The sequence below is a fragment of the Aricia agestis genome, chromosome 1 (genome assembly GCF_905147365.1).
Source record: "Aricia agestis chromosome 1, ilAriAges1.1, whole genome shotgun sequence".
Taxonomy (NCBI): domain Eukaryota; kingdom Metazoa; phylum Arthropoda; class Insecta; order Lepidoptera; family Lycaenidae; genus Aricia; species Aricia agestis.
In genome coordinates, this window is record NC_056406.1 from 27,249,619 (window position 1) to 27,274,922 (window position 25,304).

The window sequence follows — 25,304 nt, forward strand, 5'->3', positions numbered from 1 at the left end:
TGACACCTGTATCTCTGTTGTGCTAATAAAGTTCGTTTATCGCGTGGGAGCCGTATATTTTTCGAGGATAAAAGTATTCTATGTCCTTTCCCGGAACTCAAAGTATCTCCATCCCGAATTTCAGCAAAATCCGTTTATTGGTTTGGGCGTGAGGAGGTGACAGACAGACAGACACATGTATGTAAACCTTTTCCGGACTTCAACGAATATCAAGACAAAAATTAGCCAAATAGGTTTAGCCGTTGTCGAATTTTAGCAGAGCTAATAAAATTTTAAAATATACAGTGTGTAACAAAAATAAGTGATAATACTTTAGAGTGTGTACGTGTTCCTTGTAGAGAGTTCACTGTGAAAGTAGCAGCTCTGAAAGACGAAATTTTTTTTTCACTTTTGTATGGGCAAGGGCCCGAGCGTCACGAGTTTCCCCATACAAAAGTGAAAAAAAAATTTGGTCTTTCAGCGCTGCTACTTTCACAGTGAACTCTCTACAAAGAACACGTACACACCCTAAAGTATTATCACTTATTTTTGTTACACCCTGTATAAATAAAATAAAATAAAAATTGTTTTATTTCTGAATAAATTTGAAACAAATGTTCTCAGAAAGTCTACATAGTGCCTACCACCGGTACGTGCAAATATTTTATAGATGACAAAAGAAAGATTTAATACCTAGTGTACGTAACTATGAGTATAATATTATTCTAAATGTTATACTTTCAGTACACATAATATTTAATATTCGTTACATACAATTATTGCGTTATGTGTGTATGCTAACTTAGGAGCGCTGTCAAGTGTTTGCCCAATTCCAGAGGCAAGTTTTGATGGTACGTCAAATGTAAATAAAGTTAACAAACCTTATATTATTTAACAAACTCGACAAGAGTTTTTAGGCATATCATAGTATAAAATTGTAATTAGATGTAAGATTTGAAGAAGTAAATAAATAAAAATAAAATAAATTTATTTATATTGAACTAGCTGTGCCCCGCGGTGCTACGTCCGCTGTTTTCCGAATTAAAACGTAACCTATGTGTTAAGGGGGCGACTAACCCTAAAGTGTCGATTTTATAATTAATTTTTTTACTTAAAAATAAGCCCCGAATTGTTTCATTTTCTAAAATTAGATACTACATTATATTTCCGAGAGTTCGATCTGAGCAAAAACACGATATCTTAAAATTTTCTCGATAGAAAAAAATCACAAAGATGCATCTAATTTTCACGAATTTTTCATTTATTGCCATAAACATGCATTAAACTAAGTTAATATTTTAACACATTGTATAAAGTTCTATCATAGAGAGAGATAAAACTAATTTGGCGATGATTCCGCGTCGTCTTTTTTTACCTGGCACATGAAAGACAGGCGTGAGTATGAAGAGAGAAGGACGATGTTTGATTTTTTGGGTTAGTCGCCCTCTTAATCCACGATATCAGCTAACTCCATACCCGTCAAAATTCTTCAGCCGTTTAGACGTAAAGAAGTGACAAACATATAAACTTACAAACTTTTACATTTATAATATTAGTAAGGTAAGATAAGATTTAAATCTCGTGTGTCATCTTAAAAATTTAATTTACATATCTTCCTTCTCAAATTAAAAACAAAAGCAACCCAAAACATTGACATGCAAATATGCTTTACTCGTTAGTCTATAATAGTAATAGTACATCTTCATTTAGCACCAACACCGAACCGAAGGGGTCCGTGTTCCCCGCTGCCCCCCTGCCCACCCCCCTCCTCCCCTCTCCCCCGTCACTGCGAATATCTGGCGGGCCGGCGCCGCTCTGTCGCCGACCTGATGCCCCATATACATCCCCATGGATAAATGCCACCACCTTGTGCGCAACTTCCTAAACATGTCCTTTATGGCACAGAAATGGTTGTTATAAATAAGTGGAAGAAATATAAAAATCAAGATTTCATTGAAGAATCCCCAGCTTACTACACAATTATTTTAGTTTATTAAATAAATAATATAAACAGTTACAATTAATTGTGAAATATAATATTATGAAATTATGTTATCAAAAGAACAGTACATAAAAATTATCTCTACACCATAAAGTTAATATACCTAGCGGAATAGAGCAACAATCTCGAGCTGTCAAACGAAACCGAAATTGGTTTTAATCTGTGTGAAAAATATGTGTACGTATACACTTACACAAGCATGATTGAACATAATTTTTATGAGATTAAATTGTCAACGTGCGGCACGTGACGACTGGACGTCAAAAAACAGTGCTGCTGTCATGAATTACACGTCTCTTTTTACCACGCAGTGTTACTGATAGTGTCATCTCTCTTGCTCAGGCCTTTGTTTCTCTATTCCGCTAGGTATATTAACTTTATGGTCTACACGAACCTAAAAGACATTTAAATACCCTACTAAGAATAAAAACACCAAGTATCAATTTCTATCGTCTTGCATTTTACAAAGCGAAAACTTTGTAAACAATTAGTATTGAGTGATGAGTAAGCTAGGCGCGGCGTAGCTACGTAGCCCGCCGTAGCGCGTCGTAGCACGGCGTAGCTAGACGTAGAGCAGGCTCTACAGGTGCGGCGTAGTGGCACTAGGCTGTCTACGCTGCTATGTACTATAATGACTAAGTACTATGAGTAGTAAGTACTAAAGCAATGCGATCATAGAATAAAGTTTTACAGAAGGTAATTCGTGTACTACGATGGGAATAGTTTTGTACAGTAGTTTATTATAGACCTAATGGTTTTGTAGTTTATTTTGACAAATCTGCATAATGTTACGAAATTTTGAGGTTAAGTCATAACCTCAAAATTTAGGATAATATCCATACTGATATTATGAATGCGAAGGAGTGTTTGTTACCTCTTCACGATCAAACCGCTGAACCGATTTTGCTGAAATTTGGTATGGATATACTTTGAGTCTCGGGAAAGGACTATATTTATCATCCAGGAAAATTGTACTGTTTCAGCGCAATGAAAGACTTTTGTCAGTTGCAGGCTTCATCTAGTTTAGTCATATTCAAATGTGAGCTTGCTTTCCTCTGTCTCTGTGTATTCTGTATCAGCTAAGGTATTTATATTTTCTAAAGATAATTTATTAAATTAATTTATGATAACACGTTGTATTAAGTGCTGTTGGTAGTCTTCAAGAGCAGTACCTAAATAATTCGGCGGCCATAGGGCCAAATACTGAGAAAGCAAACATTGCAATGTTCTAATGATACATTTAACAATATAATACATACAACTAAAAATTTCATTCTAATTTACTTAAGATTGATTCCTTAATTGTTTTTTCTTTTAATCTGTGATTTGTTGACTTACATAACTCGAAGTCGTAATTATTAGTTTGACCTTTCAGCCTTGAGATTAGGGTATCTCGGATCTCTTTGTTTACTGCGGGGTAAGTCGGTGAACGAGCGGCGCCAGCGGCTCACAGGAGCGGCGCCGCGCGGCCGCCCGTCTGTCGTAGCTCCCCCAATCGCCCAGAAGGGTGCAGTACATTGACGGTTGAGTGTGATGACACTCAAGCAGCTAGAATGGCGAGTCTATAGCTAACTTAGGATAAGAATAAAAAGTTCGGAGACATAATGGACTAAAATTAGATAAAAATGAACTAATTTAAACTTTGATACCATGGTACGAACAAATAAAATAAAAAAAAGAGGCAAAAAAGGATATGGGCGAAAAGCTCATACGCGACCAAAAATTGTATTTAAAAAATCTGTAGCTAAGGGGATCAAATGCATATTACATACCTCGATTCGAATAATTATATAGTTGAATATTTCCTTATAAATTTTTTATTGTTATTTTAAAAATAAATAAGTATTAGCAAAAATATTTGTCGCTTAATTAGCCAGATAGGCTCTTAACAAATAACGCCGAGACATGTGACCATACTACCATACAAACTTTAACACGTTTTAATAAATAGCTCAAGAATAACTTAAATTTTGTTTATTAATTTATGATAACTTTCTTCTCTCATAACTTTTGATACTTGTGTGTAAAATGTATGAGTTATAAACTAAAAGTGCATTAAATATTTATCAACTTAAGCGATATTTCGGTTATTGGACTTTAATTTCATTTTTATTACTTTTCAAATTGTTCATTTTGAATATATAAAAGGGGCGACTGAACTTTAAATTAAAATTTGCATCGATGTAACATTCAACGTTCAATGTACATCGTCCGTCCCTCGCTGCATATTATCGTCTCCAGCGCGGCGCCTCATTCCTAGCTCGACCGCGGCGAGAGACGCATCCGCAGCTCCCGACCAGCATTCGGCTAGCATTCGGCTAGCATTCGGCTAGCATTCGACCAGCAACCGATCAGCACCAGGACAGCAGCCGGCTAGCTCCCAGCAGCCGCCATGGGCCTGGACAAGAGGACCATCAAGATCATAGCGATCGTTGTAGCCGTGCTCATCGTGTTAGGTAAGTGAGAATTATGTGAAAATGTTTTTTTTTACTTTGAATTAAATTAGTAATTTTTGTATTTGCTTGCAACATACAGGCTACTTATAATTTAAGATAATTTGCGATTAATTAGCAAAGAAATAAAAACCATGACATTGCCGTAATACTACAATACTATTAGCAATATGAACAGAATTAATACTAGTATTTTTTTTAAATATAAATAATTTGAGTTAGTTAGCAAAAAATATACAATTAGCACAATATTAATATTCTTAAGTTATTATTTTAATATTGACTTAGGGCCTGTTTCACCACTTCCTGATAAAGTGCCGGCTAGGCTATCCATAACTTATTTGACAGATTCTTCATACTCTGTCAAGTTAAGTGGTGGATAGCCTATCCGGCACTTATCTGGAAGTGGTGAAACAGACCCTTACTGAGTGTTGCTTGCTAAAACGTAATTTATAGATATATGCAAGATTACATATTTTGTAAAAAGTTTATTAAACTTTTGTGTGTTTATTCAATTATAGGGCACAGGAAAATGCCCTCAATGCCGGCTTGCCCCATCCCAAGAGAATATTTTGATTTATTAAGTAATTAGTAATGTGACTACATTATAGTACCTATGGCGTTTTTCTAGCTTAATACCTTAATATCAGGGTTAAGGCTCTTTATAACTTCACTTTAATAATATTTTTATATTATTGCTTTGAATTAAATGATGTAGTGCAATCTTTAAATATCTTAGACTGTTATGCAACAATAACAACGAGGACAACGCGAGGATCAAATGTGCCGCCATTTTATTTTCGTGAGAACCCAATAATTGTAGCAGTCCGCATCGGGCTAGCCGTTAGATGAACGCGAGGCCCACGATTCAAATATTAGGAGGAAAAAGTTCACTGAGCTGTAAGATGCTAGACTGAGGAATGAGGATATCTTTAAATAATTGAATAATTAGATCGTTGTGCTATCTTATTATAGGCGCAAAACATTAAGGGTCTGTTTCACAATTTACTGATAATAGCCAGATAGGCTATCCACAACTTATCTGACAGATAGAGTTACTCTATCTGTCCTAGTCCCCACAAAAGTACATACATAGAAATTACAGTTTGATGAGCATTCGTTACCTGTCAGAAAGCTCAGCATGCACCTAAGCTCGTTACTGACATTGTCTGGCTTCCATACAGCTTGCAGGATGTCCAAGACTCAGGATTAGCTTTATTGGATTTAATTGCAGTTCCTGCAATAAGGCTAATTTAAATTCGATTATAAAAATAACGTGTTTGAAATCACAATATTGTATTTTGTTATACTGAGATTAACTTTGAAAACGATTAATCGGATCGATAATGGTTAAAAAGGAAATATAATATTATTTTGGTTTTTTTTTCTGTTTTTTTTTCTTAATTACTGATCTGGTTTGAATGACCGCTGCCGGGTTTCTGAGGTGTTTTGACAGGAGTTTATCTTTTCACTAGCGTTGTTGATTGGTTAATTTTTTGACGCTAACCAATCAAAAGCAATAGTAAAAGATAAACTCCGGTTAAAAAACTCAGAAACTGGTCATGAACCAAGCAAGAAAGTTCGTCTGTTCATTGTGACGTTTTAATCGTAGCCGTATAATTTTTGTATACAACGTTCTGATATTACGTAATTACCAACGGCAAGTATAGAGGGGTTGATTCAGACCGCAGTCCGCAACGCGACGCGTAGATGTATATCTAAATTTGTATGGATTTGACAGATTCGCAAGACGTCTCACGCAAATAAAATCTGTCAAATCCATACAAAGCCTCGTCGTGTTGCGGTCTGAATTGACCCTAAGATACGAATAAGAAGGAAAAACACACAAAAAGATTCGAAAACCTAATTCATCCATAAACGTTTTCTCGGAAAATATATATCTGAAGCGATATTTTCCGAGACCTATTCGCTATGGGAAAATAAATCATTCATCGCAAACATCATGGAGAAAAAAATGTCTTTGATGTACCCAAGAAAGCACTTTCAGATTTTTTTTTAAATTTTTTAACAGAATATTATTAATCTTTGGTTCAAGTTTCCTTGGTCTTTGATGTAAATTAAAAATTTCGTGTGTGGTATACAGTGTGTAACAAAAATAAGTGATAATACTTTAGGGTGTGTACGTGTTCCTTGTAGAGAGTTCACTGTGAAAGTAGCAGCTCTGAAAGACGAAAAAAATGTTTCACTTTTGTATGGGCAAGGGTCCGAGCGTCACGAGTATCCCCATACAAAAGTGCAAAAAAATTTTGGTCTTTCAGCGCTGCTACTTTCACAGTGAACTCTCTACACACCCTAAAGTATTAGCACTCATTTTTGTTACACCCTGTAGATGAAATAAAATAGTCGTAGAGGGTGTTCCATTTTATAAATCTCGATTATAATAACATACATTCACGCGGACGAAGTTGCGAGCAACAGCTAGTCATGATAATATTATGTATAGGGCATGGATACCGGTAATCGGTATTACCGGAAAACCGGTAATACCGCACCATTTAGACCATTTTTAAATATAGGTATTAAAGAGAAAAATACCGGTTTTTCGGTATTTTAGCTTTTATGTATTTTTGTATACGCACACGTGTTTTCAACACAATATTATGATTTATGAAACAATTGAAAGTATACCAATACACTCAAAATCAACTGCTAATAAAATAATAGTTTTGCTGTGTGTGTGTGAGTCCTGTGTTGGCATATTTCTTAGTCACACTTATTATTATAATAATGTTACGTGCTAGGGTTCGAAGGATTTGGAGAGAAAGACCTGCTGACTCTTATGCTGTGTATTTCATGAAGAACATCTGATACTCACGTTCTTGGGACACCTATCTGAAGATGGAACTATCTGCCGTTAGTCTTCTCCCATTTTCGGTACAGTATTCCGTTTTGAAGTATCAGACTGTCCCATTGCACCCAGTACACTCCAGTTTTCTTCCATGTGATGATGTGCCGATGGTCGTCATTTCTTTCTTGAGCCTCCCTCATAGCATTATTCTCCCAGAGACCCAAAGGACTTGTTCTCGTTAACTTTAATGTTACTTCGTTAGATTCCTGCTTATCACAATGTTTGCAGCCTTCCGAACACGGCCTTCATGAAAGTGCGTCGGCATTCCCATACGTCTTCAGGACCTTCAGGATTCTTGAATTGCAGTAGCCACTTCAAGGCTGCATGATCAGTTCACCGTAAAAACTGTCTGCCGATGAGATATTTGTTGAAATGTTGTAGCGTCTTTACGACAGCCAAGAGTTCCCTTCTTGTCACACACTTGTTTCTAGAGAGAAGCCAGAGGGCTTAGATAATGATTTGCTTAAATATGCAATAACAACTTCTCTTTCACCCTGTTTTTGAGATACCTAACACCCCTCCGACGGTCGTGTTGCTTGCAGCCGTGTTGACTATAAACTGACCTTCAGTTTGTGGTTACTCCAAGATTGGTGTTTCACACAGATGTTTCTTCAGTTTCTGAAAAGAATCATCAGAAGTCTCATCTCAACTAAATTGTCGTTTATCTTATGTCAGCCGATGTAATGGTTTGGCTATCTCCAAGAATCCCTTAACAAAATGCCAGCATGAGCATAGGCCGAGGAATGCCCGCACTTCGGTTTTGTTCTTAGGGGTTGGCCAATTTTGAACTGCTTCCAGTTTCTCCGGGTCTGTCTGGATTCCATCACTGGAAACTTATATATGTAAACGAGCTTTTGCTCGCGGCTTCGCTTGCGTTAAGAAGTATTATTATATATAAACTTTCATCCCCTATTTGAACCCCTTGGGGTTGGAATTTATCAAAATCCTTTCTTAGCAGATGGCTACGTTATAACATCTACCTGCATGCCAAATTTCAGCCCGATCCGTCCAGTGGTTTGGGCTGTGCGTTGATAGATCACTATGTCAATCAGTCAGTCACTTTTGAGTTTTATATACATAATAATAGATGAGAAGATGAGATGATAGTCGCTTTTTTAATGTTTAAATTGTTGGTTAAATATACTTATGGGAAGATTTTTTTAGTTATTTGTTTAGTGTAAGGAACAAAACACTGTTAAACTTTAAATAAACAAGTTGATTTTAAAGTTTTTTTTGTTTATTCGATTAAATTATAAGGGATTTAGCGTTTTTTTGATAAATACCGTAAAAATACCGGAAAACCGGTTTTTGAAAAATCAATACCGGTATTATACCGGTATTGCAAAAATTCCCAATACCGCCATGCCCTAATTATGTACTTACTACTTAGGCACATTTTCTATAGTCTATTAATTTTCTTTACAGGCGGCATTACTGGGCTACTGCTAGCCCTATTCCTGCCCTATCGATATGTCGGTAAGTCGTATTATGTTTCGTAATGTTTGTTTAAAAGGAATGTGAATTATTAATTTTGTTCATATTTAAGTAACAATTACTATTATTATGTACAGCGCTCTAGAAGAAACATCTCTCAATTCTCCATAAGCTAAGACAAACATTGTCAGATAAATCTCTGAACCAGTCACCGTGCCAAGACTTTTGCTTATATCGACATAATATACCTAATATAGGGCAAGGAGAATTATGTACTTAGGCTGGATTTATATATGCGTGTGCCTGAACGCTCGGTCTGGCGGCTAAACCGCGAGATTACAAGCAAATAATGTACTATGGTAGGTACTATGTAACGATTTATTTAAATAGCGGCGCGGTCGCGCTGTTATTTACATAAGTATAATATTTGCCCGTCATTTCGCGGTGTAGCCGCCAAAGTCCAAACTGTGCGTTCGCGCCGCCGCGCCGCATATAAAAGCAGCTTATATCCATACGGTGTAGTTACATGCTTAGTGGGGCCGCAATAGAAACGCAGAAGATCAAAAAACACAGGCTTCCTTTACTAATCTGGTGGTCTATTTTACCGTAGAAAGAAACCTAGGTGGCCATGCTAAGCATAGGTATTGGTGGATCATAGAAATTAACTTATGAACAGATGACGGACCTACGCTATTTGATCTGGTTATGTCGAGTCAATGTTAATCGTCGACATTCCGTATAAATTACGTCCAACATCTGCCTATGAAATATGAATCAACTTCTTTGATAGTTCAACAGTTTCGTATAAACATGTTCGTTTCCAGTGTTGGAGGTGTGGCCGCAGTCGAGCGAGTACAACTATGAGCAGCCGCTGATCCACTTCCGCGCCAGCGACCCCGGCAGCTGGCACGTCTGGTACAAGCGTATCAGCGACTTCCTTCTCGGTACCAACCTGTTTTGTAATTAGCTAGAGATTTTAAAAGTCGTCGTGATCTATGCCAAAGCCGTTGAACGATTCCTAAACCATTCAATTTTCTACCTATAAGACTCTAGAAGACGTTACCGCCAGGCATATGTGGTCTCACTAGCAATACTACTAGTGATCACGAGTCACGACGTCTGAATGTATCTTCAGTAATAGGTCATGGGTGATGGGATATCGACCCGGTCATTTCGCAAGTCGTAAAAGTTAACGACGGCCCCTCAAATCAACTATTGACATTTACCCTGAAATCATAGCAAATGTTTCCCTATCGAGGAAGGCTATAATTAATACTCCGCGTGCGAGCTCCGAGAAATCGGAAGCTGAGTAACGGGTGCAGAACTGCGCCGAACTCACGCGTACGCGTTTTCTTCCCGCAACGCTTTGAGTTCTTTCAAGGAATACCTATAGCTGAAATAACAGAATGGTACGATGGTAATGTTCCTCTATTTCAGCGTATGAGACCACCGTGCCGGATGACCCGCCACGCGCGCCCTGCTCCATCCACCGCCACGACCAGCGGATGCCGGCGCCCAACTGCGAGCGCGCGCTCAACATGTGGGCGCCCTGCAATGCCGACAACTTCTACGGCTTTGGCCTCGGCAAGCCCTGCGTCTTTCTTAGACTGAACAACGTAAGTACTTTGAAGGCCGATGGATTTTTTAACAATTAATAATGGGCAAACAATGTGTTTATAATTTAAAGACTGTCAAAGCATATATTTAAAAAAAACCTTTCCGGCTCTCCACAAGCTTTTTTGCAATGTTAAATAGTTAATTAAATAGTTAATTCTCATAATATACAGATCCACTACTGGGTCCCGGAGCCGTACAACGTGTCGGTGCCCATGGCGATCCCGCAGGACATGCCCAACTACCTTAAGATGGCCATGGTGAGGATATTCAAAACTAATATTTTGTAATTTTGTACCAAATTATTTTTAGAATTTTGATATTATGAACGACAGAATATCATATTGCTTCGTTTGGAGGCTATACGGCCTTCTTGTACGGCCATTTGGAAGAGCTATAAGTAAAGTTAAAGTTAAATAAATAGTGATTTTGTGCGACGCAAAAACAAAATATTGCGGAATATGAGCAAAATACCTATATAATATAAGTGATTATTCGATAGCGTGGCCCTCCATAGTCCACCCACGTACCGTAATATCACGAGTTCACGAATGATTAGACCAAACATATGTAACAATATGATGCCATGTCAGTACTCGGGTAATATTCTGTTTTATGCCTTCCCAGCAACAATACCCCGCGCACCGCTACGGCGACTACGTGTGGGTGTCCTGCAACGGCGAGTTCAGCTCGGACGAGGAGAACATCGGGCCCATCCAGTACATCCCGGGCGCGCTGCCCCCCGGCTTCCCCACCAACCGCCTGCACACCGCCGACCGCATCCCCCGCAACACCCGCCACCTCCCCGACCTCACCCCCGCGCCGCTGCTGGCTGTGTTCTTCGAGAATCCGCGCCGTGAGTATCCGATGTCTAGCGTGGACTGAAGTGATTATTTAGGTACCATCTTGGTCGAGTTATGTCGATTCAATGTAAGTTGTGACCTGGGTTTGATATAAAAGCGACCAAATTAAATAGGTTTGCCATCTGCCTATGAATGCCTTCTCTGATAGTACCTACATGGCAGATCCTTTCATTAGAACGTATGCGTTCTACAGGATATGCCACTACGACCTATCCTCCTCCTCCTCCTCCTCGCGGTCATAATAAAGTGGTATAAATCTATGTTCTACAATGGACGTCCTGCTAAAATGTGGCTTCATACGTTCTGCGGACGTCTAATTCATGAGATAAGAAATTATCGCGTTAACCCTGTTCGATAGATTCGTAAGAACTTAATTTATGGAAACGTTTTCAGGTGGTGTGGTGATCAACGTGGAATGTCGCATCTGGACGCGCGACATCGTGTACGACAAGTCGAGCCGCGTCGGCCGCGCGCGCTTCGAACTCTACGTCGAGTAGAACCTTCTGGAAGACTCCAGTAGATCATAAGGGCCGTTGTCATTTAGATCCTATTTCTATGGCAATAAAGTCTAAAGTTATGTTGTACGGGTTAGGTCTGTACCCGACTGTACCCGTGAACTGTGAAGATACATTCATCTGTGCCTACACAAAGTAGTTGCCTGCTTGAACAGGGAGGTCAATGTTGTGGTCGTGCGCGCATGTTCGCTTGTTGTTGTTGGTGTGTAGGAGCCGCTGAATGCTGAATACTGAGTGAATGTAAATATTATGTTTAGAAATTGAATATTTTTTTGGTACTGAAGCCAACTGAGATTACATTATGCTATTTGTTATTTTTTTCTATAATGGCATAATAATATGGCGTGAGGTGAGTGTTAGTTAATACCTAGTTATGGAATTATTTTATGAGACTTCAATATTATTAATTTATGATTCTTCATTGTATATTTTTTCTTACGTACTACATAAAATGCAGAATTATTATGTTTAAATCTCAAATTAAGTTAAGTTATGTAATAAATAGTTGATAAGAAAAGTATGTAATTAGTTGGATGTTTACTTAATACAGACCCTTTAGCCAAGACGTTTTCTTTATAGCTTTTTTATAGAATCGCCGATCAAAATGTATGAAATTGACATAAGTCATAAGCGTTCGTTAAAATAAAGTCGACATTCGAGTTTCGACTCATGGACAAGCGTCCCAGTGCGGCGTCACGAGTTTCTGCATACAAAAGTGAAAAAAAAGTCGGTCTTTCAGCGCTGCTACTGTCACAGAGAACTCTCTACGAGGAACACGTACTCAACCTACTGTAGGTTTTGTCACACTCTGTATAAAGAAGCGAAATTGGCTAGGGGCTGTATGTAGCTTAATTTGTATTAGCTACCTACATGTTTTGTGACCAATTGGTATTTTTAATTGTGTAATGTGGCCAAAGTTTTGCCAGTCTGGCAGGTGTATCCAGCCAGACACGTGTCTCGCATTGGACCGTGGTCCGTAGATTGCAGTCATTAAGAGTTCTTTAGAGCTCTTCATATTTATCAATCGAATGAATCATCAATCATCATGATAATATTAATCGAACCATTTACTGTAGGTATTTGAATTTGAATATAACATAATTTTTAAACATAAATACATTCACAATATTGTAACTGCTTAGATACTCTTGGATCGATTTTGTGCTGACTTATTTTACATATTGATAAAAATAATTACTTAAGTTAGAAATTAAACAATAATATTTTGTATTTTAAAATTATAATAAAGTGTGTCGATGTTAGATGTATGATTGGAAGTATCGTTATTTAAAAAATCGGCCAAGTGCGAGTTGGACTCGCGCACGAAGGGTTCCGTATCTACCGTTACCTATAGAATAAAAATACTTAAAAATTGTGCTTCTTGTACGGGAGGCACCCATAATTATTTCTTATATTTAAATTTTATTATTTATTATTAAAGTACCTATAATTATTAATTATACAGTAATTGAGTATTTTGTGAATATTTCAGGTGCCTACTTGTTGCCATCATTGATATCGAGCAAGAAATTGCAAGAAAATCACCTTTGTTGTATGAGAGCCCCTTTTAGGTAAATATTTAATTTATTTTGTTTTTGGTATTTGTTTCTATATCGGCAACAGAAATACATAATCTGTAGAAATTTCAACTCTCTAGCTACTTATTACCGTTTCTGAGTTACAGTCTGGAGACAAACAAACAGACGGACAGACATAGAAGTCTTAGTAATAGGGTCTCGTTTTTACCCTTTGGATACGGAACCCTAAAAAGGTTTATGTTAGGAATATTTATTGGTACTTATCTAGAAATTAAAATATTCTATTCTTAATTATAATATTTTTTTATGTTTAATATAGGTACTTACATATTTTTATTCACCGCCTACATCAGAATAAGGGCTTTGTTATAAATAATAAATAATAAGTAATAGATATGTTACCGCTAATGCGCGTAAACCAGTTAGACTGCAGATTAACAAGGTATTCTACAGATTAACTGGGTGAGTCAGTTTAAGTGCAAAAAGTTTATTATATTCTTACATTAACGAGATAATCTACAGATTACCTAGGTAATCTTCTGTATAACGACCATGCATACGGTAAATTGCATAAAACAGGTACTTGTTTGAATTACAAATGTAATTTAGTTGTAAGGAATTCTTTAAATATAATTTTTGGACATAAACAAAGGAATAATAAGTATTAAGTTTCAGGTAAAACTCCACTGATAAAATTATTATATTGTAAGCAGGTACATAATAATCTTATATATAAAAATGGATTTCCAAATGTATTAGTCGCGCTAAAACTCGAAAACGGCTGATTTTAGTCTTAAAATATTCGTAGAAGTTCAGGGAAGGTTTTAAGGTAACACGAAGTTCACCGGGACAGCTAGTAATATTATAATTCATACGTAAGCCATGATATTATTATAATAGAAATTTAAGTAGGTAAACAGTAAGAAACATAATACTTTACTAATTGTCTAAAGCAGAGAGTCTTTGGTTGGGGTGACTATTCGTAAGGCCAGTTACCTTTAGAACGTCTTGTACTACGAGTATTATCAGCTATTCTGTGCTTTAGACCAAAATATAAGTAAGTATATATTCTATTACCGTTAGACTGCAGAATACGTTCATGTTCACATTAACTAGATAATCTGCAGATTGCCTGATACCATCTGGTAAAGTGTGAAATTTAAATCAAAAAGCTAACTTTTGCACTTTACCTAGTTAGTTTGCATAGTAACGAATGGTACATCGTTAAATTGCGGAAGACAGTGAACTAAACATATTTTTTGTTACGCTCCTTCGCTGGGAGTTGGGACTACGCCCCTCTGTTCCTATTCCTATGTTCGATGATTAATTGATCCGTTATATTTTATCAGTGGAGTAACATTGTAGCTTTAAAATTGGATATTTCATTCCTTTCTTGTTTTTTATGGCGCTTTGGCTATACTGGCTATACAGGGTGTAACAAAACTAAGTGAATAATACTTAAGGGTGTGTATGGGTCCCCTATATAAAGTTCACTGTAAAAGTAACGCTGTCACAGCGCTGAAAGAGTAACTTTTTTTCACCTTTGTATGGAAAAATTCGTGACATACAAAACAAATTAAATTTTGCTCTTTCAGCGCTGCTAATTTCACAGCGAAGTGTATACAAATTATAACGTGTAACAAAACTAAGTGATAATAGCTTAGGGCGGCTAAGGCTTCTTACAGACGAACGGCACGTGTCGGCGGCAGTCGACGGCAGTCGACGGCAGCCGACGGCAGCCGTTGACAGTTTATGACGCTTGCAGGACGCCTACCACGACCTTTCCTAAAACTATCATGTTTTCAGAACACTTTGTTGTAAGATTACAATAACATTACCGTACTCACTTTTTAAATATAATTTTACTAAAAACCAGTAAAAAATGCAAAATATAGTTAAATCTGATGTGAAATATAACTTTTTAAGATCGCTAGCTTGACGTTAAAGTAATATATTGCTTATCTGTCAAACGGTGTCGCTTAGTAGAGGTGGTGGTAGGCCCCCCCAGTTGTGACATACCGCCTAAAGATATGCGGCCAGGTCGGTATCATACGCAACAGACGTCTTGCATCAAACGGATATTTTTTTCACAGTACGTCCGTTGAATCGGCAGCGTACGAATTACCGACTAGCCTAGTAAATGAATGCTCAAAAGGAGTGTGTGAATGGAAAAGTCGAAAGCAGAAATTTTGGCTTAGGAACTTTGTTTGGACTTTGAAGACAAACATCGAATCGAAAACGAGTAATCCGTACGCTGCCGATATAGTGGACGGACTGTAGAAAAATTATCAGTTTGATGCGAGACGTTTCTTGCGTACGATACCGACCTGTGAACGCTTACCTTTACGCGGTACGTCACAACTGCAAGCGTGATAAACTGTCGACGGCTACCGTCGACTGCCGCCGACACGTGCCGTCGTCTGCCGTCGACTGCCGCCGACGTGTGTCGCCGACACGTGCCGTTCGTCTGTAAGCGCTCTTAGGGTATGCATGTGACCCTAATATAGAGTTCACCGTCAAAATAGCAACGCTAAAAGAGCAAAATTGTTTTTGTGATTTGTATGAGCAAAGCGCCCCCGCGTCATGAATTTTTCCATACAAAAGTTAGAAAAAAGTTGCTCTATCAGTGCTGCCACTTTCAAAGTGAACTCTATGTAGGGGACCCACATACCCCAAAAGTGTTATCACTAAGTTGTCAAGTCATGGTTATACAAAGTGTAACAAAAGTAAGTGATAAATAATAATACGTCTTAAGGGTGTGTAATATGTACACCTTATATAGGTTGTTACAAAACTTAGTGATAACACTTTTGGGGTATGTGGGTCCCCTACATAGAGTTCACTTTGAAAGTGGCAGCACTGATAGAGCAACTTTTTTCTAACTTTTGTATGGAAAAATTCATGACGCGGGGGCGCTTTGCTCATACAAATCACAAAAACAATTTTGCTCTTTTAGCGTTGCTATTTTGACGGTGAACTCTATATTAGGGTCACATGCATACCCTAAGAGCGCTTACAGACGAACGGCACGTGTCGGCGACACACGTCGGCGGCAGTCGACGGCAGACGACGGCACGTGTCGGCGGCAGTCGACGGTAGCCGTCGACAGTTTATCACGCTTGCAGTTGTGACGTACCGCGTAAAGGTAAGCGTTCACAGGTCGGTATCGTACGCAAGAAACGTCTCGCATCAAACGGATAATTTTTCTACAGTCCGTCCACTATATCGGCAGCGTACGGATTACTCGTTTTCGATTCGATGTTTGTCTTCAAAGTCCAAACAAAGTTCCTAAGCCAAAATTTCTGCTTTCGACTTTTCCATTCACACACTCCTTTTGAGCATTCATTTACTAGGCTAGTCGGTAATTCGTACGCTGCCGATTCAACGGACGTACTGTGAAAAAAATATCCGTTTGATGCAAGACGTCTGTTGCGTATGATACCGACCTGGCCGCATATCTTTAGGCGGTATGTCACAACTGGGGGGGCCTACCACCACCTCTACTAAGCGACACCGTTTGACAGATAAGCAATATATTACTTTAACGTCAAGCTAGCGATCTTAAAAAGTTATATTTCACATCAGATTTAACTATATTTTGCATTTTTTACTGGTTTTTAGTAAAATTATATTTAAAAAGTGAGTACGGTAATGTTATTGTAATCTTACAACAAAGTGTTCTGAAAACATGATAGTTTTAGGAAAGGTCGTGGTAGGCGTCCTGCAAGCGTCATAAACTGTCAACGGCTGCCGTCGGCTGCCGTCGACTGCCGTCGACTGCCGCCGACACGTGCCGTTCGTCTGTAAGAAGCCTTAGCCGCCCTAAGCTATTATCACTTAGTTTTGTTACACGTTATAATTTGTATACACTTCGCTGTGAAATTAGCAGCGCTGAAAGAGCAAAATTTAATTTGTTTTGTATGTCACGAATTTTTCCATACAAAGGTGAAAAAAAGTTACTCTTTCAGCGCTGTGACAGCGTTACTTTTACAGTGAACTTTATATAGGGGACCCATACACACCCTTAAGTATTATTCACTTAGTTTTGTTACACCCTGTATAGCCAGTATAGCCAAAGCGCCATAAAAAACAAGAAAGGAATGAAATATCCAATTTTAAAGCTACAATGTTACTCCACTGATAAAATATAACGGATCAATTAATCATCGAACATAGGAATAGGAACAGAGGGGCGTAGTCCCAACTCCCAGCGAAGGAGCGTAACAAAAAATATGTTTAGTTCACTGTCTTCCGCAATTTAACGATGTACCATTCGTTACTATGCAAACTAACTAGGTAAAGTGCAAAAGTTAGCTTTTTGATTTAAATTTCACACTTTACCAGATGGTATCAGGCAATCTGCAGATTATCTAGTTAATGTGAACATGAACGTATTCTGCAGTCTAACGGTAATAGAATATATACTTACTTATATTTTGGTCTAAAGCACAGAATAGCTGATAATACTCGTAGTACAAGACGTTCTAAAGGTAACTGGCCTTACGAATAGTCACCCCAACCAAAGACTCTCTGCTTTAGACAATTAGTAAAGTATTATGTTTCTTACTGTTTACCTACTTAAATTTCTATTATAATAATATCATGGCTTACGTATGAACTATAATATTACTAGCTGTCCCGGTGAACTTCGTGTCACCTTAAAACCTTCCCTGAACTTCTACGAATATTTTAAGACTAAAATCAGCCGTTTTCGAGTTTTAGCGCGACTAATACATTTGGAAATCCATTTTTATATATAAGATTATTATGTACCTACTTACAATATAATAATTATTTATTTTGTAAGGTAAAGTTGTCATCCTACTGTACTAAACTTTTTTAAAAGATGACGTCATAAGTAAATTATTATTATTAGTTATTACTTTCTATTAAATTATAAATAATCTTCCTACTCAACTGATATTATTGTTTATTGTGATTATTATTACGTAATTAGTCATTACCTAATAGGCGCTATTATTTTTCAGTGATTCGTCAGATTTTGTGTTTAAATTTTATTTTAGTCTATCTTCTAGTAGTGTTACATAATTAATATTGTTTATCTTTTAAGCCCTCGTCAATTTCAAGATATAATTAATAAAATTACGCCGTTTTACCTATAATTACATAACTTGTTTTCTTTCCACCTAGTTATAATACTGATGAAATTATTACTTTCACCTACAAGACGTGATTTTTACAATTATAAACAAACTAGCTTTTGCCCGCGACTTCGTCCGCGTGGACTTTATTATATAGTTGTTCCCGTACAGTGATTGAGTCGTTTACGCGAAAATCAGAAAAGTATATTGTGTGGGGACCGCACATTTTTCCGGGACAAAAAACATTCATTGTCCCAGATTCAAATTAGTCCAGCCCTATCACCAATCTCCATGCCCAACGAAATAGATTATTAAATAGTTTAGGCGAGAATCATAAAAGTTTATCGTGCGGGAACCGTATATTTTCCGGGATAAAAAGTCTCCCTTGTCCTTTCCCGAGACTGAAAGTATTGCCATACCAAATTTCATCAAAATAGATTGAATAGTTTAGGCGATAATCATAAAAGTTTATTGTGCGGGAACCGTACATTTTCCGAGACAAAATTAATATTCCTTGTCCTTTCCCGAGACTCAAAGTATCTCCATACCAAATTCCATCAAAACAGCTTGAATAATTTACGCGCAAATCATAAAAGTATATTGTGCAGTAACCGTAATTTTTTCCGGGACAAAATGTATCCTATGTTCTTTTTCGGGACTGAAAGTATCTTTATAGTTACCAAATTTCAGCAAAATGGCCGTTTACGCGTGATGTCGTGACCACGTGAAATATGACGTTCCGCGCAGCTTCGCCCGCGTAAATTATATATTTCACAAACAAATTAGTCCACAAAAAATAGCCTATGATCCTTCACGTGGTCTACTTCTTATCTGTGCCAAATAACAGAAAAATGGTCCAGTAGTTCGTGAGGTAAACCCTTTCAAATAATTTCCCCCGTTTTTTCCACACATTCCTTCTTCGCTCCTATTAGTCTTAGCGTGATAAAATATAGCCTATAGCCTTTCTCGATAAAAAAAAAAAATAAAAATAACTTTATTAAACATGTGAAAGGGACAGAACACAGCCAGAGTTAAATAACAATAAAACAAGGAATTCAAGTAAATTGACATGACGCATACAACATTTAACTACCTACTTAAAATTAAACTCGGCTATGACTGTGCAATGCACACACCGCATGTTTAAAGGGGTAATCCACTCAGGCATCGACCGCGGCAAGCCGTGGCGCCTGATCTTCCGTGGCCCCCTGTCAGTCTGTGATCCCACAAACGGCACTCTCTTATAACTTATAAGTATATCTTGTAAACATAACAACAAACACATACATGAAATATAAACACTGGACAAATATTTACAATGGACAGATAAAAGCGGCAATTTTCCCACGGTCTGCAACACGGGCTCGGGAAAGACAATGTAATTAAGTTTTATAATAATCGATAAGTAGGCTATCTAACACTGAAATAATTTTTCAAATCGCACTAGTAGTTTCTGAGATTAGCGCGTTCGAATAAGCCCTTTCAAATAATTTCCCCCCGTTTTTTCTACACTTTCCTCTATTTCTTCGCTCCTGTTAATATCAGCGCGAGAAAATATAGCCTATAGCCTTCTTCGATAAATGGGCTATCTAACACTGAAAGAATTTTTCAAATCGGACCAGTAGTTCCTGAGATTAGCGCGTTCAAACAAACAAACAAACAAACTCTTCCCAATTATAATATTAGTATTATAGATTAATATTTACGAGGGGCTCCCATACAACAAATATAATATTTTCGGCTTTTTCGCTCTATATCAATAATGGCAAGAGGTAGGCACTTGAAATTTTCACACATTCTTTTGTTATACGTGTACGTTAATATTTAATAATAATATTAAAATAAAATAAAAAATTAACGGTACATATAAGGGCTCCCATACAAAAAACACAATTTTTAGCCTATTTTTGGTCAATCCCCAGTTCTTCAGTTACGATGTAGCTGAAGAACTGAGGATTGACAACAAAACGGTTTTGGCGCATTTGAAAAAAGCTGGGTATTTGGGTGCCTCATGAGCTCACTGAAAGAAACCTAATGAACCGTGTACTCATTTGTGATTATTTATTACGACGTAATAAAACCGAACCATTTTTGAAGAAGGTGATGAAAAGTGGATCACGTACGACAAGAACGTGCGAAAAAGATCGTAGTCAAAGGCCGGTCAGGCTTCATAGACTGTGGCGAAACTCGGGTTAACTCGCAACAAGGTCATGCTGTGTGTGTGGTGGGAATGGAAGGGTATTATTCGTTATGAGCTGTTACTGCCAGGCAGGACCATCGATTCTGAACTGTACTGCTAACAACTGATGAGATTAAAGCAAGAAGTTGAGAGAAAGCGGCCGGAATAAAATCAACAGAAGGGGTGTGGTTTTTCACCATTTTAGCCACTCAGCAAAAATTACGGGAGTTTGGCTGGGAGGTGTTAATGCATCCGCTGTATAGTCCTGAACTTGCACCTTCAGATTTCCACCTGTTTCGGTCGCTGCAGTATTCTTTAGGCAGTGTCAGGTTGACATCACAAGAGGACTGCCAAAACCACTTGTCGCAGTTTTTTCATCAGAAACCCCAAAATTTTTATAGCAATGGGATCATGTCCCTACCAACAAGATGGCAAAAAGTTATCGAACAAAACGACACCTATTTACTTTAGTCAGTTGTACATAAACTTTATAAAAAAACTTTTTGAATTTTTATATAAAATGCGAAGAAACTTTTTCCCCAACCTAATATCGACGGGTGAAAGCGGAAGTGGCGTAACTTGAATTTTGGCCAAAATCACTTTTTAATTGATTGTTGTATAAAAAATTCTGCGTCGAATGGTCTATATAGCTCGTCTTTCTACGATAAATTCTAGTAAAAATACGACCATGGATTTTTCCCGCCTTTTAGCACAGACCTTAAAAAAATTGTCGTAACTAGACGAAAAACTGCAATTTTTGGATAAAAAATAGATACGGCAATGCGTGAGAAATTCGAAAAAGATACGACACAGGTTTTTTAACGCTCGAGTTTGATTTGAATGAGTTACGACATTTCTGTCACCTAAAATACAACATTCTCAAGGATACGACAATTTCGCTGCGGGAAATGTTGTGTACTTTTATAGATACGACAATTTATTTCATATTTATTTCATAGGTATGAAGAAGTTATTACATTTTAAACACATCATTTTAATCTTAAACCTATACTTACAACCAACGAATATAGTTGAGTTATGTGTACAGAGATAAGTAACGCCATTTCATCTTTCTCCTGCCCGTCTATGATACCTTCGCCAGCGCTCCCTATACGCCGTTCTTAACGCCTTTTAGTTGATGCGCGAGCGTCAATTTGAGAAAACGAGTTTGTTGCTGTATTCTTAACACTATTGTATCAATGCACGTTTATTCGTGTCATAAATGAAGCTTAATCAAGTGTAGTGAAAGCAGAGTGGGCCTTTTTTTGATGGGCAGGGCAACCCATCATGGGTGCCCCGGGTTGGGGATGTACCTCAGTTAAGCTGAAGCACCCCGGGGGTATGTGGGACTATTACCCACTAAAACCACCTGCGGTTTGTCTTCAGCCGTATACGGAGGGATGTCCTGGATATGTCTAACACAGGACTCCCTCCACGACCGGACTTCCTCCAAAATAAGGGAACGCTTTGGCAAACTTTTTTTTTATGAAAGAAGGGGGCAAACGAGCAAACGGGTCACCTGATAGAAAGCAACTTCCGTCGCCCATGGACACTCGCAGCATCAGAAGAGCTGCAGGTGCGTTGCCGGCCCTTTAAGAGGGAATAGGGTAATAGGGGAGGGTAGGGATGGGAAGGGAAGGGAATAGGGGAGGATAGGGAAGGGAATTGGGCCTCCGGTAAACTCACTCACTCGGCGAAACACAGCGCAAGCGCTGTTTCACGCCGGTTTTCTGTGAGAACGTGGTATTTCTCCGGTCGAGCCGGCCCATTCGTGCCGAAGCATGGCTCTCCCACGTATAATAAAAAACTGAAGCATTACCCTCGGCGCCAGGACTAGCTAAGTTGGTCAGGTTCCCATTCTGACCCGGAGTCCCCTACCGGGCCGTGTCCTCCGCAGCACCGCACTCATGGCAGGCTGACGTTGGCGACATTACACAAGTACGCACCGAAACATCCGTGTCCAGTGAGTACCTGCGCAAGGCGGAAGGTGAGGGGTTTTCTCTTGCGGCGCCGCAAGAACTGGATGCAGACCTTGAGCAGTACGTTAACCGTACTGGGCCTGTGCCAGGCCCTCACCCCACCTCCTCAACAGCCACTGCTATTCCAGCTTTCGGACCCGCCGGAGCTCCTCCCAATGTAGGTCTTCGCCCCGTGACCTCTCTGAAACGAGGAGGTGCAACTCGGCAGAGACCGTCGCAACAAGCTCCCACGCCGGGTTTTCTACCAGGGCAGTGGCAGCCGCCCAGGACCCTCACCGCAAAGACCCGCTGCGCTCTTCGCAGCTGGGCCTCTCATATATTCTTACGAGCGGTGAGGGAATCTGCCCAAATTGAGGCACCGTAAAGGGCTATACTCCGACAGACTCCGGAGTATAGCCGCTTGCAGGCTTTGCTGGGCCCTCCTATATTAGGCAGAGGCCGGCCCAGCGATGACGCCGCCCTCACGACCTTCGGTCCCAACTGTTGGAAATGTGGGCCGAAGGTCCACCTCCCGTCCAGGATGAGTCCAAGACATTTAAGCGTATTTCATCCTGACCTCCATCTCTCCGATAAGGAGATGTGCTCCGGGTGGGGGACCTCTCCTCCCGGGTCCGCGGAAGAGTAGGGTTTCGGGCTTGCTTAGGCGTACCCGGAGCCCAAGCCACTCTATGCGGCTGACAATGAGGGATGCTCCCACCTCAGCCAGCCGCACAGCCTCCTCGAAGGTCTTCTCTCGGAATAAGACATAGGTGTGGTCGCAGTAACTGACGAGCACCATGCCCGAGAGAAGAGCACACCGCAGAACCCAGTCGAAGCAAGAAACATCCAGACGCGAACCTTGTGGGACACCACACTCGACCTTCCTCCTCTCTAAGCACCCCAACCCGTCCTCGTAGAAAACAGAGTGGGCCGGCTTTTATTGTGTTGAAAAGTGTGCTCCAGAGTTGGCTCCGGTCTTAACACGTCTTTTTCGTTTCTCCTACACTTCTGGCATTATCTCGGCTTCTTGCAAGACAGCTTTGGTGTACCCGATCCCCAAAATAGGTGACCGCTCATATCCTTCCAACTACAGACCAATCGTTATAACCTCCGTTTTCACAGGAGAATGTCTCTAAATAGGTTCGACGTTACTTATTCCAATTCAACCCCGCCAAGATACAAGTTTACGCGTTCACCACTAAAAAGTCACCAATAGCCATATTATATCGCCTCGTTTTCAAGGTACCTCTTTAACAATCTCCCCCCGCATTGAAATACTTGGCGTAAACATATCGAGCTAAGTCCAGTTCCGGTGTCATCTAGAGGGTGAAGCCAAACTAACCTCGAAAAAGCTAGGTGTTTTTAACAGAGCGAGACAGTATTCCAGTCCGGGCTAACGTCTACAACTCTACAAGGCGCAGGTTCGGCCTTATATGGAATACTCTTCTCATCTCTGGACAGGGGCGCCAAATACCAACTACTCCCTTTGGATCGTATCCAACGAAGAGCTGCTAGAATTGTTGAATTACGCCGAGATGTAGCTGCATTCTGATTCCTCTATCGGCTGTATCACAGGGAGTGCTCCTGCAACTTTTCGCCATCATTCTTCACAGTGGAAACTGCCACTCATCACCTTAATGAGTGGCAGTCTTCCACCGTGCGTTTTTCACGTAATTTTCTGCTGCACACATGTAAAATTCCCCTTTTTATTTTCTTATATTATAAACAAATAACAGTAAATAATCGTTTTATTTCTTATGATATGTTATAATGACATTCTTTTAAAACAAATAATTCATTCACTTTAAGATACAGCATTCCATTTTAACAACGTCTGTCGCCGATTTTGCACTTAAACCAAAAGTTGTAATGCAATTTAATTAACTAAACGAGATACGGCGAAATGAAATTTGTAGGGGCATGTTATATTTGAGATACGACATATCCGTCGCTCAAAAAAATTGCTTTTTTAAGTTGTCTATACATTTCCTCTCAAAGATACAACATTTCTGCTGCATAAAATAGAAAAATATTTTGTCGTAACTTGTTAAAAATCAATGAAATATCAACTTTAGAAGAATTTAAACAAACTCATCGTATAGGCCTCAGATTAATATAAATACGTTCCAATTTTTAACGTTCTATGTTGATAAATATAGAAGTTATGAATTTTTAAAAAAGTTTTTTGGCTCTACTGTAAAGTTGGGTTTTTCGAGATACGCCACTTCTGCTTTCACCCGTCGATATTATTATAAGACGTACTTTTGCTTCTTTAAACAACGCTGAAACTCTCTAACACGTATAATAGTCCAAAGTTCTGTTTAGTACCTTCGAAAGTATGTACTCGTAACCACGGGGTAGGTATACTGTGGTGCAAAATCTTACTTTTTGGTAGTTGGAAAAATGTAGTAAAGCTAAGGTAGATGAAAATGCATCACAAAAAACTAAAATATCCACAGCCACAGCATATTATAACCTCCAACCTTTGGAAGTCGGTTATGAAATCGAATAAGTATTTGAGACTATATCTAATTATTTATTTTTAAAATTTGGTTACGGGCATTAGGACCATTTTACACATTTTCTCCGGTTCCCATTTTGAGTGCCAGCGTCGGTAGCCGTTGTTTTATATCTCGGCTGCCGGCAGTTACTACCGCCGGTTCCCATTACTGATATTTTTGGTAGCCGGCGCCGGCAGCGGAGGCACTCCCTATTTGTTGTTAAAGCGGCAACAGATATACACAATGCGTGAAAACTTCAGAACTCTACCTATAACAGTTCTGAGATACAGCCTGGAG

General features: G+C 38.9%; 1 protein-coding gene and 1 long non-coding RNA gene across 2 annotated transcripts; one reads left to right on the forward strand and one right to left on the reverse strand.

Annotated features, from left to right (window-relative positions):
- The first annotated feature begins 4,257 nt into the window (after positions 1 to 4,257).
- On the forward strand, positions 4,258 to 12,079 carry LOC121732098 (sodium/potassium-transporting ATPase subunit beta-2-like). Its single transcript, XM_042121891.1, has 7 exons — positions 4,258 to 4,437; positions 8,729 to 8,779; positions 9,562 to 9,681; positions 10,175 to 10,353; positions 10,525 to 10,611; positions 10,979 to 11,207; positions 11,608 to 12,079. Exons 1-7 carry the CDS (start codon positions 4,374 to 4,376, stop codon positions 11,709 to 11,711), a joined length of 834 nt encoding a protein of 277 aa, XP_041977825.1. The 5' UTR covers positions 4,258 to 4,373; the 3' UTR covers positions 11,712 to 12,079.
- LOC121732116 lies at positions 8,035 to 23,313 on the reverse strand. The gene is made up of 3 exons (XR_006036324.1): positions 23,303 to 23,313; positions 17,557 to 17,559; positions 8,035 to 8,136 (listed from the first exon to the last, which is right to left on the reverse strand). It is a non-coding gene; the product is annotated as an uncharacterized LOC121732116 (long non-coding RNA).
- Between the last annotated feature and the right edge of the window lie 1,991 nt (positions 23,314 to 25,304).